The 15,577-nt window shown below is 45.4% G+C and overlaps 1 protein-coding gene across 1 annotated transcript in view; it reads right to left on the reverse strand.

Moving 5' to 3' along the window:
• Window positions 1–2,424: 2,424 nt before the first annotated feature.
• The window catches only part of LOC308060671 (ATPase family AAA domain-containing protein 3), a 28,676-nt gene continuing 15,523 nt past the window's right edge, over window positions 2,425–15,577 (reverse strand). The window contains exons 12-16 of the mRNA XM_080379672.1: window positions 14,850–14,901; window positions 13,878–13,948; window positions 10,229–10,396; window positions 9,525–9,633; window positions 2,425–2,837 (exon numbers count right to left, since the gene is read on the reverse strand). Coding sequence (XP_080235798.1) covers window positions 2,658–2,837; window positions 9,525–9,633; window positions 10,229–10,396; window positions 13,878–13,948; window positions 14,850–14,901 — 580 coding nt within the window. The 3' untranslated portion in view covers window positions 2,425–2,657. The remainder of the gene's footprint in view (window positions 2,838–9,524; window positions 9,634–10,228; window positions 10,397–13,877; window positions 13,949–14,849; window positions 14,902–15,577) is intronic.

Raw genomic sequence — 15,577 nt, forward strand, 5'->3', positions numbered from 1 at the left:
TCCATCATTAAGAGTGGTCATTAAAAGCCCTTAAAAACCTCCCTGAGAAGTACTGTTCTCAGGCAAACCTGAGAACCCTGCGGTCAGCCTGGCTTCTTACAGTCTTCTCTGCCACAGCCCAGGGCCACCTCTAGTGTCCCACACCACCAGGGCCACCTCTAGTGTCCCACACCTGCAGCTCATCGCTGTGGCACAGCGCAGATGCGCGGATCATCGCCACGTTACTGGAGCTGCGCTCCCTTCTGCTTCCACGCAGGGACCGACGCAATCTGAAGGAGGAATCACATGAAACAGCCGAGCCACCAACTGCTGTCTTTCCCCCAGCTTTACAGGAGGTTCTCTTCCCAGCTATCGGCAAAAGCGCCATCAGACAGCAGAAGGACAACACGAAGCACCTTTCCCTTCCCCCTAGCTCCTTTTGGGCTTCATGGAGATGATTATCGAAGTACTGAAGGTCTATGTCACAATTACAGCTTTGAATCGCACAGAATCAGACTGCTCTCTCACGTAATTCATTAGCAAGTTTTTTTTTAGCAGAGAACAGCTCTGCTTAGCTCCCTGCCATCTCTCGGGGCTTAACAGAAATATAAATCTAGTAAAATCGAAACAGGAAGGGGAAAGCCTAGAACAGCTAATCCTCCAGTAAATTAATCAGCGGACTAAAGGACAATTACACCTAGGGCTGAAGGGGTGTATGTAAAAAAAAAAAAAGGTATTCAAGTTTCAGTCGTTCAGAACATAAAGCATGCAGTTGCAGTTTGTGCAGCGATTCCTCCCTTTCCTGCGCAGGATGATTCCCACAGTGACGTACCTTGCAACCAGTGTTAGCGGGGTACGCGGGGCTGGGCACACGTTACTGCTGCGGACCACTGTCCTGACCAAAGGAGCAGCTTCTAAAATGCATCTTTGAATTCTCCCTTGGCATCCAGGGGAACGGTTCAGAGAACTCTTTTGAGAGAAGGCAGCAGCCCAAGCCAGCGAAGGTTTGCAGACTCAAGAATTCTTTCTTACCTGGTGTCCCGCCAGGCTGCCCGTTCTGGGGACCCTGGGGACCAGCCCTGTTCCACTCCCATGCCCACCAGCTCTTGTCAGGGTGCATCTCTCAAAGCCCAGTAACAACCACCAGTGAAATGGACAAAGCAGAGAGTCCTGTCAGTTCCTGTTGGAGAAGAACATCTCAGCAAGGTACTCAAGGGCACAGATCTAGGTCAGGCAAATGTGTTTGCTCAGTGTAGTTACAGAAGGCGACTTGGAGCACAGTGCAGAGTTCAAATCCAGTTCAAACTCAGAAAAAAATAATAAAAAAAAAAATCAAGACTTTCTGACCTCTTACAGGCCCACAGACAGAATAAATGTCACCTGATGAAGACACAGGCTTGCGTTCAGCGCTTAGCAATGGCACACGTCTCAGCCGTTCCAGAAATGCAGCAGAAGACCCAGGTAACAAGAGGGGCTCGACAGCAGCAGTAAATATGCCCGCCTCATCCCTCCCTCTCTCTTCTCAGACCATGCTGCCACCCGTATGCCAGAGACTGAGCCTTGCCTACTCGCCTCCTTAAAGGGAGGGAGGATTTACCTGGGGAAAAAATACCTAGGGCTGCTCAAGACTAGCAGCAGCACTGAGCACCTGCCCGAGGAACACAAACGGGGCATTATGGGCTGTACAGTCAGAAGAGACACGCTGGAACCTGGGAAGCAGCGGTTCCTGCTGCAGTTGAGCAGTGTCTGAAGGTCTGCCCAGCATCCTGAGCGGGGCTTTCAAGGCTGTGCTATAGGCAATGCCAGCTGCTCCACTGTTCTGATAACCTGCTGTGATCCAGGGCGTGTGTGCAGTTACTCTACAACGCTGCACTGCAGGGGCATAAGAGCTCCCAAGCTTGGAACAATTAGGAGTCGTGCTCCAGAGCTTTCAGTCCCTTCCAGGGTACCAGTGCAAGCTGGCTCCCCAGCCATCTTCCAACAAGACTCAAGCACAGGGAAGATAAAAGGCAGCAGCCAGATACCAGCAGGTGTAGCCACATCCCGAGGAAAGTCCCAACACTTACCAGGCAACCTATTGCACAGCTGTTGCTTCACCTAAGTGTTGACTGCAAGCTAACTAGGTGCAGCTGCGAACCACACCAAACACACCTCTGTAACACAAATCCCACCCTAAGGCTGTGAAAAGGAAACAACAAGGGAGCAAGGAGCGATGCCACAGCGATGTGACCAAGGAGGTATGTCACAGGCAGGATCTGTGGAAAATAAGGTGACAAATCTCTGCTGGAACATAAACCCTACAAAGTTAAATATACAGGAGTAGTAGGCTCAGACAGGTCAGCCCACGTCACTGAGGCACTCCAGAACAGTGTCAAGTGGCTGAAAAGGATTTGGAGTTGCGGCCTCCAGCAAGACAGGCCATACAGACCAACACAGTCGAGGGTATTTCAGCAAGGGGGTCCTTTAATGCAGTTGCTTCTGCCTCACTTAAACCATTTTGGGTTTTGGTGCACTTTAAAAACACGAAATCAAAGGCAGACTGAGGCAGCACCCCCTCCCTTGCACCAATGGACATATTTCTCTCAACACAATTCCACCAAGCATTTGCCCAAAAGACTCTCCCAGCTTTCTCCCAGGCCTGCCTCCCCACACATGCTGGTCCGAAGCCTGCAGGCTTCTCACACCGGGCTTCCTTTGGGGAAAGGCAAGAGTGGGTTTCTGTCAGTCCCTTTGCTTGCTTCAACATCCTCTGTTTTCAGCCACTCCATCTTCTGTTTGTGTTGCTGCACAGCATCAGCTACCCGGGCATCGATCATGGCCTCTGTAAGAACACCATCCTCCGATGCATAAGCTGCAGCCTGGAGAGGCAAAGGCAGAAGTGACATAAGTTAGTGATGGCAACTCCTAGGATCAGTGAAGTGGTACCCAGAGCAATCTGGCCTATCGCCATCAGAAAGTTTTTTCCTTGATGCAGTTGTACCAGGGACTGAAACACACCAACTGCCCAAGCACAGAGAAGCGTTCACAGCTATGCTAAAGCCTTTGTCTCTGAGCTAGTAACAAGCACCTTTGCCTACCTGCCTCTGACTTCCTGGGAGGAGAATCTTTGCGTTTGGAAGAGACAGGGCCACAGGTTCCTAATGCTGAACACTGCCGGTATGGTTAGGCTGAAGTCACACTTCGCTTGTTTAAATTTCCTCTCCTGCTTTAAAAGTGCTGCACGCACGAAGGCAATAAGGTAAAGAGTAATAGGTGCATACGGTGATTGAATGACTCCATCCAAGACAACAGAAAATGTTTTCAACACTTACACAGGAGAACTGACATCAGTGCTAGAGTGAATATGGGCAATGTGGCATCTCTACAGTGATGTCCAATGCGTACTAACCTTGCTTTTACGTGTTCTGCTAGGAATCTCCCCTGCGTCACTTCTGTGCCAGCTCAGCTCCCACCCCATACCCACCTTCCCGTGGGACATTCCCTTTTCTCCCTCCTCCATTCATACCCCAACTCCTGACTCTTCACCTCTGCTTGGTAAATTAACACTTGGTCCTGCGGCTACTTGGATAGGCAGTTACAAATTTGATTACAGTTCCTTGCAGAAAGGGCTGGAAACTACTGACATCCTTACCAAACATCCCACAATATTTCTGGTGGCAGCTTAGGACCACCCTTAGACCGGGTGCCATGTCTCTTCAGCTGCAGCGAAAGGATTGTTACTTTTGTCCTAGGACAGCTAGGACTCCACTGCTGGACATTTTGCAGATGACAACACGAGCAGCCGTACCCTCCAAGGAAGGGAAGGATGCTTACACTGTTAGCTGTACCCATCTCCAAGGTAACAAACCAACTCTAAGCTACAGATTTCTAAATCTGGTTACTCCCTATGCAAGCGCTCCTGTATGCGGCTCAGCACCGTGGCTCCCTGTACAGCTACGCTAGCGAGGGAGCTTGACACTGATCGGGGTGGGATGCCCTCCAGCTTCTCACACCCATGTCACCTGCCCCAAAGAGTCCCAAACTTCAGCTCACACAATGCTCTCCTTCCACTGAGCCATCACATCATGGATTGTCACATGCCAGCCCTTCTGTCTGCAGGGTGTTCCCCAAGGTCCCAGTTTGGAATACAAACGTTGGCTTTCATGACAGGCTGAAGTGTGCTTCTAAGGTATTACATACAGGCTCCATAAATCATCAGCGGCGCAAAACATCAATTATACCGCGTGCAACAAGGTTTACCGCAAAAGCGCCACAGAAAGAAGTTATGGTGCGATCATTTTCTGCACCCACTGTCCAACGATGCCTGGGGTTTGTCTTCTGTCCCACCAAGTAAGCTGCTGCACCGCACAGTATCATCACAGCGCTGACTAGCCCACTACAGCAGATCATACCTGCCTGTGAGATTGGTGCTACCTCACTGCAGGAAGGATAATTATTTCAAGAAATGAGCAATAGGTTACCCAAGTTGGTGTCCAGCCTCATCTAGCCTGCTTTCCAGCCCTTACTTGGTAGCCCTTTTTGGAGGACCTGTCAGATCACAAGAGGTCTCGCTGCACAAACCACATGTAACCACAGAGCTGGCAGGCGCCGATTTTTGCTGCAAGAAGCGCCAAATCAAATCCTTCCCTGTGCAAAGCCTTTGTAATCCTACCTTAAGGCAGGAGTGACAAGTGAGGCTAACACTCATACTTCAAGTTAGGAGTAAACACTGGCTGCAGGCAAGGACTGCAGAGGGATAGATGGTCTGCAAATAGAGAATTCACTTTGCATAAAGGCACCCGTGCTCTGTAGTCGACACCCGAGCAGGAGGCACCCTGAACACAGCGAGGCAGCTACTGCCCACAACCACCAGCAGAGCCCTGCACCCATAAACTGCCCGCTGCCACAACTATTCATACAACATGTATCACGACATGACCCGTCTTCTCTCACTGCTCTAAGACAGGCAGAGTGGAAAGGTTCTGTTCAGTTGAAGTCTCCTCTCTGTATATCTCTCTCACTCCCATAACCCACCCATTCCCCCCTCTTTTTTTTTTCATTTTTTTTTAGTATTTTTTTTGCAGGATATGATTGGGGACTTAAAGCTCAAACAAGCCAGCATCCTTTTGTCAATAAAGCCCTCCAGCCAGGAGGATTTCGTGGTTTAAAATGGAGTAAGTGCTTTCCTGGGATGTGCGTTATGTGCCTCCACAGAATAGAGAGGATGTTTTCCCTTCCTCCCTGCTACTGCATAGACCATAAATTCAACTGTGGAAACTCCTGCAAAGCTGTGCAGTTCACGCTCTGTTGATTTTCTCAATGACTTTCTATTTATAGAAAGCCTCAGGCCCTAGCTGTCAAGAAAGCAAATGGGAGAAGCAGCTGTCCCTTCTGGGAGTAGCTTGCACACACACAAAAGTGGTACTGAGCTTCATTTATATGCATACCTCTGCCTTCCTTCTGCATGGTCAAATTTTAACCCATTTTTTCCAGTGCAACTATTCCTGTTTTATAACTCAAATCCAATTATGAAATAATCTGAACACAAAATATTCAGGGGGCAAGTAGAGGAATGGAGCACAGATGACCAGTCCAGCCCAGATGACCTAATATTTCATTTCAGCCAAGAACCATGGTTTATTTTAACTTGACCAAACTAATCTGTATCTTTTGAATCACATTTACAATGAAAACAGCCTGCTCAAAACCCCAAAACACAAGCACCCCCCACCCCCCACTTACTTATAATGTCCTTCAGCACAACCACTACAGAAATGTTAAATTCTTCCCATAACCTGGTCAGGCAGATGATACTTTTAAAATATAAAAAGGGTTCAGGGAGCAAAAAGGTATTTATGTCAGTGGCACAAAAGGCAAAGAAATGATAGGAAGCTCACCTCTGTCATTAACACTGGGACATAAAACTCCTGGGAATTCTCTTGAAGTGTTGCCAGAACCATTTTCTAGAGACTACAGCTTGGAATAGCGAAAGGTTGCTTTTTTGACATTTTATTCAAAGCGTATCAATAGGTTTAAGTACAGCACGCAGAACTAGAAAGTCTGCATGTTACTATAAACAGATCTGAAGGGAATTTTGAAGTGTACAAACGCATCTAATCCATGCTGTACTCATGAAGGATTAGATATGAGGAATGGAAAAGCACAAGGACAAAAAGGAATGCTCAGCCTTCTGCAGAACAGATTAGAGTGCATTTCTAGCATGCAGACTATTAGCTGTGCCAGACAGCACAATTTTTCCCAGTGCTAGAGGTTACACCCTCTGCTTTCCTGCGCCTTATTTTTGCTGTTTGGTAAATTCAGGACAAACTCAGCCAGACTGGAACAACAGTGAACTAGAACTCCATGTAGATGACAGCCAAGCAATTTCAAGACCAGCTTTATAGGGGAATTCATTCTATGAAAGCTGCAGCTATCGCTCAGGCTTAACAGAGATGTTTTTGTTAAAAGCAATATTGGCAAAACTGGCAAGGGAGACACCTTGGTTTTCCCTTTTCTCAGCTCTTCCTGCCCTTCATCTTCTCAACTTGTACATCATCTCAAACTCTTCCTGCCTATGTTGTTAACCTGACATAATGCTTTGTGTGGAGAGAGGCGGGGGGGCGGGGAACCAACTGCAAGTAGGAAACTGAGTAGGAAGTCCAGATGTTCACCTTAACTAGTGTCACAAGAGGCTCCCTAAACCCTCAGGTTAAGTCCTTTTATAGCTTCCTTATAGCTCCGCACATCCAAGGGAGACAAAATTGTACCTTGCAAACTGATTAAAATTCAGGTGGGTGTTCACAAAGGTGCTGCTCACATCAGGTCACTTCCCAGATCAGCCATCTTTGGCAAGCAGCACCCTGAAGCATAAGTTCAGTCATACAGGAGTTTAAAAGATGACCAGATCAAGAGTTAACAGCCCTGTCCATAGTATACAACCACCTTACAGCTGTTGCATCCAGCTGAGGAATGCGTGACAAGCATTTTCTTGAGCCAGTTACCTGGGTTTGCATAGCCCTGACACACCCCAGATTGCCCAGACACCAGTGCAGCTATGCAGTTAACTTGTCTTGCCAAGCTATTTTTAATTCTGATCAGCTCCCTGACCCAGTTCATAGTACAGCCATAGACAGAGGTGTACCAGCACAGTGGAAATGCCTGATAGGAGAGCGCATTGTATCAGCTGCAGAGCTACCTATAACGAGCAGTTAGCGCCGACCCAGGCCCCAAAACACCAATACCATTCAAGATCAACTTGGGTTAAGAGTCCTTAAAACATCTGCTGGCAGAAAGGCCTTTAACCACAGCTACTGAAGCGCTAGGAAAAAACAAAGGCAGGTGTTAATACATCTTGCCACAGACAAAAGTCAGTGAGCCAAACCCAGCAGACACGCAGCCTTCTGTAAAGCTCTAGCCAAGCGCCAGCCAGTTACAGCTCCAACCTCCGTGACCCAAGGACTGAAAAAGGATCCTGCAGCAGCACTTCGGATCAGCAGCTCTGGCAGGCAGCTCCCAGGGCAGCGTCCCATACAGAAATCTTACCCCTGTTCAGACGCCCTCACAAACCTGCTAGTGAACTGTATCCACCCAGACATCTCCCGAGGAAAGAAGTCCCTTGCCTGGCCACTAGCTGCAAAAAAACTGTGCTATTTTAACACTGACCATGACACATCACGCTTCCTTTCCTGATCAAAAAGGGTAAAATATGAAGTCCCCTGTTCCAGAACACCAACAACTTTGATTTTGACACAGATGAAGCTTCTTGCAGCTTCAAGCAATTCATAGCGTTTTGCCCATCCTCTCCTGCATTTTTTTTTAAAGCCCTTTGACTGTTTTATGACAGCAGAAAGGAACATAACCTCCTGCTGCAATTTTACGTAGAACCTTGTTAATAGTTCTGGTGCTATAAGGTACATTTTAAAATAAGCAATCAGAGCAACAACACTAAGGAATTAGTCACCCCCACCTTTCCCTTCCTTCAAGATCACTTAAAGGATAAATGATAAAAACTGAGGTCATTCCCAGGGAGTAATGACAAGCTAGGAGATAAAGGGTGATAAAAAGCAAAGCTGATAAAAAGCAAAGGGTCATTTATCTTTTTTTTTTTTTTTGTTACAGGAAATGCCTGGCAGCAAAGCCTTCCACATACATGGGTAGCGAGGTTCTCTTCTAAACGAAGAGAAACAAAGAAGTTAGATGACAGTTAGTGGTCTGCTTTCTCTCCCACGTCACCATCACTGAGTTTAGGTCTTTATCCTGGGTTTCAGAATCAGAAGCCCACAAAAAGTATTGGAAGACGTGAAGCCATGATCTGCTGGCTCTGTGAAAGGCAGAATGGCCCAGATTCTGGTCCTTCCTTCAACCTGTCAGCTCTCCAGCATGGTGTCTGACCACGTGCTAACCGGTCACCCTGGCAGGCCACCTAACACCCATCAACACGGGCCACATCTCGCAGTCTCAAATACTTGTCAAGCATCTTGCTAAGCTTCTTGACTGAACTGGTAACAGTACTAATCCGGTATGTTTTCAGGCAGTTAGAGAACAGAAGCAAGTTAAAAATAAAGCTTTATATACATCTTCAGATGACAGCACATGTTTTGAAATATCTTTCGAGAACACAAAATTCACATACTAAAATTAACCAGCTGTGTGCTAACATACAGAGAATAAAATAAGGACTAACAGCACTCAAACGGCTGCTCTGGACCTCAACTCATGAATCCTCCAGTTCAATAGGTTAGAAAGGATAAATACCTTCTCTACCTTAAAAAGGCAAAAAAATAGGAGGAGGAATGAAATGCCCAAACTTTATAAAATGTTTGTGAACGGCTAAACTAAATTACAAAACCCAAACAACAAACAACTTTGGTTTGGTAACTTACTAATGTAAGTTACACGACATACAATTTGGAGCACATTCCTTAAATTGATATTACTAGGTTAGTTTATATATACACAATCTAGTAAGAAACCAGCAGCTGTGACAAAACAAGGTGAAACCTGATTAAAAAAAGTGCTTAAGGTTGCTGAGCATGTGAACAATTGTACTCAAAGTGACTGCATTTCTTACTTCTATACAGGTGCCATGCACATAGAAGTACCTAGGCTTTTCAGCTCCATTTTCCAGTTAGTTTAGTTCCTTCCATTACTTAAGTTGTGTTAAAAGAGTGTTTAGAACAAAGCAGGTCAGAAGGATGTTTTAGTGCCCTAAAGCTGTCATACCTATGGCCAACGACGTCAGGCACCTCTTCTGTTGAGCTTCTTGAGCTGGAACACGAGCAATGGCCAGCATAATTTACCTAAACCCATTCCTAATTCACCTGCTGTACTTAAATTCAGTAAGGACTTTCCCATTAGTGATTATAAAAAACTGTTCCTACTTACGAGACAAGGAATTACACCGATATTGACACCTGCCCCAGAGCTAGCAGCATTCTTAGTACCACCACATGGACATAATGAAACTTCCACAGTGAGACTAAGATCTGAGACTCCAAGACCAAAGACAAAAACCTTCCAGAAAGGGAAAATGAACCAAGAAGCCCAGTGATCAAAGCCTTAATTACCTGCCACGCCACAGCAAGCTGAGAGATCTCTCTGCCAGACATACCCTCTGTCAACCTCGCAATCTCCGAGCATTTTTTCCCATAGTCAAACTGGGCCAGCTTCAAACGTCTAAAAAGCAGAAGAACAAGGATTAGTTTACAGGTAGCCACATGACAGGGCAGGAGGGTGAGGGAGTCAGAGACAGGCTTTGTAAAGAGCAACACTTACAATGAAATCAAAGATCAGATCGGATCAATCTCTGTAGAAAGATCCAGTCTGAATACAGAAGTTGTTCTCCCGGGCCCAGAAGCCTGATTTTGTGGCACAAAGAAACGTACGTACCTGGATTAAGACCAAAAAAGTGCAAGACTGCACAGCTCACAAGGAAGCAAGTCACTTGGTCTGATTTGTCTCTGTTAAGCCAAGCAAAGACAAGTGCTTGGACATGAGGAGTTCCAACAGTGTTCCTACTTGCATTACTGCCTCCAGTGCAGTAACTGGTCTCCTAAATTTTAAGGGCACAACAAACCACGGCACGAAATTCTAGGATGGCATCTCATCCCATAACAGGACAGCAAGAGGCACCTCTCCAAGTCTTATCTGTACTACTTGTTTAAAGTGAGTTTATAGATGGCGTGACAGAACACACAGAAAAGGAGGTGAAGGAAAAACAATAAAAGAAAGAGAATCCTGTGCGGTGGGAGAGTTCTGCAGGGATACTCACTGTTTACCCTCTGTGGCTGGCTTCAAGACGTGCCTATCAAAATACATTCTCACAAGCCGCTCCCGTTCTTCTAGCTGAGGAAGATCAAAGTTCACCATTTCATCTATTCGGTCATTGATAGCCCAATCAAACTGCTCAGGCTGGTTGCTTGCTAAAACAAGCATGAACCTGGAAGTACGAAACAACAGAGGAAAGACTGAAAACCCCATAAAAATAACATTAAAAATCAATGAACCAGTCTGAACATTGGGAACTGCCATGGCCAGTATCAAAGGCATTTCATCACCTGCCATGTCTAAAGATTCCTTAGAAACAGCTTTGTAACAGCATTTCCAGCGACATACTAAAATGCAGTGCAGTTTAAGCTACTGTGAACTGAAACGCATTTGGCTCAGTACTTCGGCTTCCAACATCAGCCTTCCCCAGCTTACCCTTGCAATGGAAGCCTCATTTATCACTTTATCCACAATTTCCCTCAAGTCAGGAATGTCACAAACATTTAGCAAGAGTAGAACCTCCCAGAGACCTCTAAATCTGAAACTTCACGACAAGGCTGGACAACATGGAGAGACGTTCTCTGGCACGTACATATCTCCAGTTTAAATCCCAGTTTGGGGAACTGACTTCAAGCTGCTGACTGCACCAGCACCCTAGAATCATGAGGGGCAGTCTTAGTCCTGCTCTGAAGGTAGGAATGGCTGTCGAAGCGAAAGCCAACAGCAATACTGAAGCCTCAGCCTGCTCAACGAGCTGCAGAGCATTGAATGGACTCATCCTGCCCCGAGAACAAGGGGAGCGTACCACTGCAGGGTCCGCGTACACAACGGTCATTCTGCAGCCGGAAAAAGCTGACTGGTTTCCTTCAAGGAAGTCTGACAACACATTCCTGCTACCAACTAAATGTGTGCAGAAGGAGATGCATTCACAATTGGTACCATAAAACAAAGCTGGTTTGTTGTTACCAAGTTTTGCTCCATGGACAGATGTGCCAGCTTCCAGGTCCTGCTCTCTCCTGCAGCATTCTGAAGCCAGAAGCCTTTTCTTTTGCTTTTTAACGGTGCTTCCTCCCCTTGCCAGTTCTACTTTAATGGTTTAATTGATGATACTAGCTTAACAGTGCATTATAATTTGAAATGGGCTTTTAACCACAGCTATTGGAATATTGACATTCTTGCAGTCTATTTAAATCCTAGTCTACAGGGTGCCGTGTTCTCGGCTGTCATATCTGACAGTAACTTTGCCAACCCAAGAGCCACACAGGCATGAAACTGTTCCTTTTCGACCAACAAGGAGTTCCCCCAAAACCCTGCAGAAACACAGCTTGGATAAAGGACTGACACAACCTGATATTCAGGCCTTTTCTACCATGAAAGCGATATAAATGAGCAAGAGATGCAGGCACAGTCAGTTACCCAGCAAGAAGATTCAGAAAGTTCTTTGGGGGGAAAGTTTAAGGCACCAGTTCACAATACTTGGCTATGTTGATGACAATTCACTGGTAAAGTAACAGTACTCCTCAGGGTCTCACCAAAACAGCTACATTTACACGCACTATTAGACATTCAAGTAAACTCCAGCTCACGGATACAGGGCTCCTTATTGCCCCAAGCAGCAATAAGGCTATTCAGAAGTAAAAAGCAGTGTGTGAATCACACGGACGTGTTCAGTCTCCTAGCACAGCTCACAGCTTAAATTAGGGTTGAATTCAACATCTGACAAAACGACAGCCCGATTGTTTTGAGCAGAGGCACAGCACCCACCAGCACCCACCAAGCAAGCCCAGAGCTCTGCTACGGCGATTTAACATCAGGGGGAAGAACTGTCCCCTCACCACCCCCCACCAGTCACTCCCTTGCAGTGCAATTTTAAATCCGGTTGAAAACATAACTTAGCCACATCCACGGAGATGAAGACATTACAAGTCTGGAAAAAAAAGACTACTTCCCAGAAAAAGGGGAACCATCTAAAGCTGAAACATACACACTATTATTCTTAATAAAGGTCTACAGTTCCACCTAAACATCTTCAGCATCTTTGCAGGTACAGGGCAAGAGACATTTTTAGACATCATCTAGGAGCTCAGGATATCTACATTTTTCACCTTGGAAAACTATTTTTATCTTAAGCACCGTTTGCTCTGGGTCCCGCAGAACATATGTATTTACCCAATATATATTTCTTCTCCTAAACAGTAGTACAACATTGTTTAACAATACTCAACTTGGCATTTATAGTGCAATTCTGTGTATCATTTCAGAAGACACTTGCTATGATCCCAAAGAGAAAACCAAGGATCTTGCAGGCTCAGAAGCAAGCTACTAAATTCAGAAGGGCACACCTTTCAAGGCACCTCCCCGTGACAAATAAAGGTACATACAAGCAACTAACAGTTACTGCATTGGTTTTAAAGAGTTCAAGAGAGACCCCAAGGACAGAAAATGCCCCGCTGTTGTCCTGTGAACAATGACCTTCTAGAATATTTATTTCAATGTCACGAGGTTACTCTAACAGGTGTTTCATTACAACCTTACTAAGGGAGCAGTTCATCACTGAGAAACTCACCTTCCCACAGACAGAGACAGCTTTTCTTGGCTCAATTTCTTTGTAAAAGAATTTTAACAACTAAGTAAAGTTCACACGCAAAAAAAACCCAACAAAACAAATTAAAGACTATTTGAAAAAAGTCAAGGAAAGGTCACCTCTCTTATGAGAGCCAGGAAATGGCTCGTGTTAAACTGAGCAGTGCTCTACAGAAAGTTCACATTAGCGTGATGAAATAAACATGGATGGATTGGCCATGAAATTCACACACATGCACACATCTGTCAGGCCAGCCCTGCCATCAGCTATGCTTAGTAAATCTATTAGCAGCCACGAAGGAAACAGCTCAGGGATTCCTACACTGGCGCACAACGTTGCGCGCAGCCGTACTGAGCAGACAGCTCATGCCAAAGAAATGGAGTTGGATTTACGCTCGTTTGCCTGAAGTTTCAAACCCACCCCCACCACACACACACGCACAACACGGGAAAGGCCACCAAAGCACTGGAGAAAAAGAGCAGCTCAAAGCAGCAGCTGAAGCAGTTTTAAAGAGATCATGAAACATCAAGCCAATATCAACCCCGCATTCTCTTTTGCGGTCCTGATTTTCACGGGCCCAATACTATCCTTGTATAAATAACAGTAACTTACCAAGAAAGAAAACATACTCATTAAAACAATCAAGACGACCAAGTACATCCCTGTTTCAGGAAACAATCTCCCTACAGTGCTGGAAGGGAGCCTCACACCGTATGGAGGACATATAAAGGGAACTGCTCGCCACCACGTATCATATGTAAGGGAATTGTAGTCCTGAAGGGCAGTTCAGTTTTGCACATCTGTTCATGTGGGCCAAACGAACACCCTTTTTACCAGCACTGATCTCTACCCTGCGTACAGCCCTTCTGAGTTCTAATTCCCAGGAAAAGATAAAGCACAAGCAAGCTACATTCAGTATATGAATCAAAAAGGGGATATTCTACACAGATTTTTTCAGCTCCTTAGTAGCACAATTTCCAACTTCAATTTGCACACCACAGACTCTTTACAGACTTTCCTCAATTCAGCAAAATACCAACTGCTGTAAAGGCTGAAACTGAATACTTACTTGTTGCTGTGCTGCCCTGTTCTGTGCAGAAATGCATTTAGAGTTGCTCTGAGATCCTCACTGATTTTCTCCTGCAAAGATGAAATCCAAAAGAAGATCAGCTGCTTAAGACAGGTCACAGCTTTAAGCAGCATTATTGATGAAGCCAGTTCTGTTATTGTCAAGCATTATAGTAGAATCCAAAGCACTGTAATACCTTGGAAAAAAAGGATCAATTTATATACTGAGGAAAAAGGTTAAGAATTAAAGCTTCCAGCAGAGATTAAGTATTTACCCGCAGACATTCAATGGATCCTTGTGGTTTCAAACCCAAGGTTCTAACCTTTGACCTACGTGGCTTTCCCTGCTCAACACTATTTTAGCTGTGAAGTCCAATAAGATACGTACAGGAAAATAAGTCACAGCAGAGGCTTCACTCCACATATTCAAAATAATCTGCTAGGGACAGCTCTCTAAATAGACCATTGGGATTCAAGTAGCAGGTCCAGGTTCAAAATACAGTATAGTGACTTCAAAAACATAAATCATTCGTATGGGGGAAGATGCTAGTGTAGCTTTGTTAATATAGTGAAAAGCAGTTCTGTTATGAAAACTCCCAAGATAAGTATCTGTCGGGACAAAAAACCAAACCCTGCAGCAGGATACCAGCTCTGCAGCGTGAACAATCTTCTCCTGTTTTCAAAATATGCCTCTTTCTTTCCTACTGCCCAGTCACCTGCAAAACCTCCAAAAAGATTGTCAACCATCTTTTGCAAGGAGGAATTCTCAAGTCAGTCTTGAGATGCTCATTCCATTTGGCTGCAAGATGCTAATTTCTTGTCTCTGCATCACTTATTTAATTAGGTGAGTATAAGGCACCTGCCAGTTTTAATCTTTTGCTGGTTGAAGCTACTTAATCAGGTTAAACAAGAAGGCTGTTGGCTGACTAACTCGGCAGCATGCAGAGGTAACACACACAGAGGAAGCACTTACCGTTGCCCTCTTCCGCAAAAACGCATCCGCTTCATCCACGAATAGCAAGAGCCTGTGAAAGGAAAGCACTACACAGTAACAGGTAAGTGAGGCTCAAATGGCTCAAGGATTCTCTTGTCCCACTGCCAGGCACCCATTAACTATGACCAGTTGTAAACCCAAAGGATTACACAAGCGAATTCCTTTCTCAAGGCAACGCTTCTCAGCTGAGCCACAGCAACTTTTCTGTTGCACACACTTGGCCCACCCCAACAGTTAAAACGAGGTATTAGCTTAAGACACCTTATGCCTTAAATCTGACTCCACGCCCCTGGAGTTTTGTTTTCTGCTATTCAGAAGCGATTCCAGGGCACACAACCTTAGCCTCCTCCAGAATTTTTTTAAATAAAGATGGGAGTTTTCACAGGCATGGTATGGCAAGGGGCTTGTATCTAGCCATGTTAGCATGCTGCTGCCAAGCTGGAAGAGATCTTTTAGATTGTAGAGCTGAAACTTAGACCTGCTCCCTATGTTTCTGAGAGTGCTTACTTTATACTTCGAGAAATGTGCGCAAGGGCACAAGACAGCTACACAAACATACAAGAAACCTTGGTGACAATGGCATTTTCCTGCCATTTTTTTTTCTCCTTATACCATTCTGAAACCTCAAACCAGAGTCCTCCCCTGCAACTTGCTTTGTTATTTTGTGGGGTTTTTCCTTTCCAAACCACACTAGCAGTAATGTAATG

The sequence above is a fragment of the Falco punctatus genome (assembly GCF_963210335.1).
Source record: "Falco punctatus genome assembly, chromosome: 3".
In the NCBI taxonomy this organism is placed as follows: domain Eukaryota; kingdom Metazoa; phylum Chordata; class Aves; order Falconiformes; family Falconidae; genus Falco; species Falco punctatus.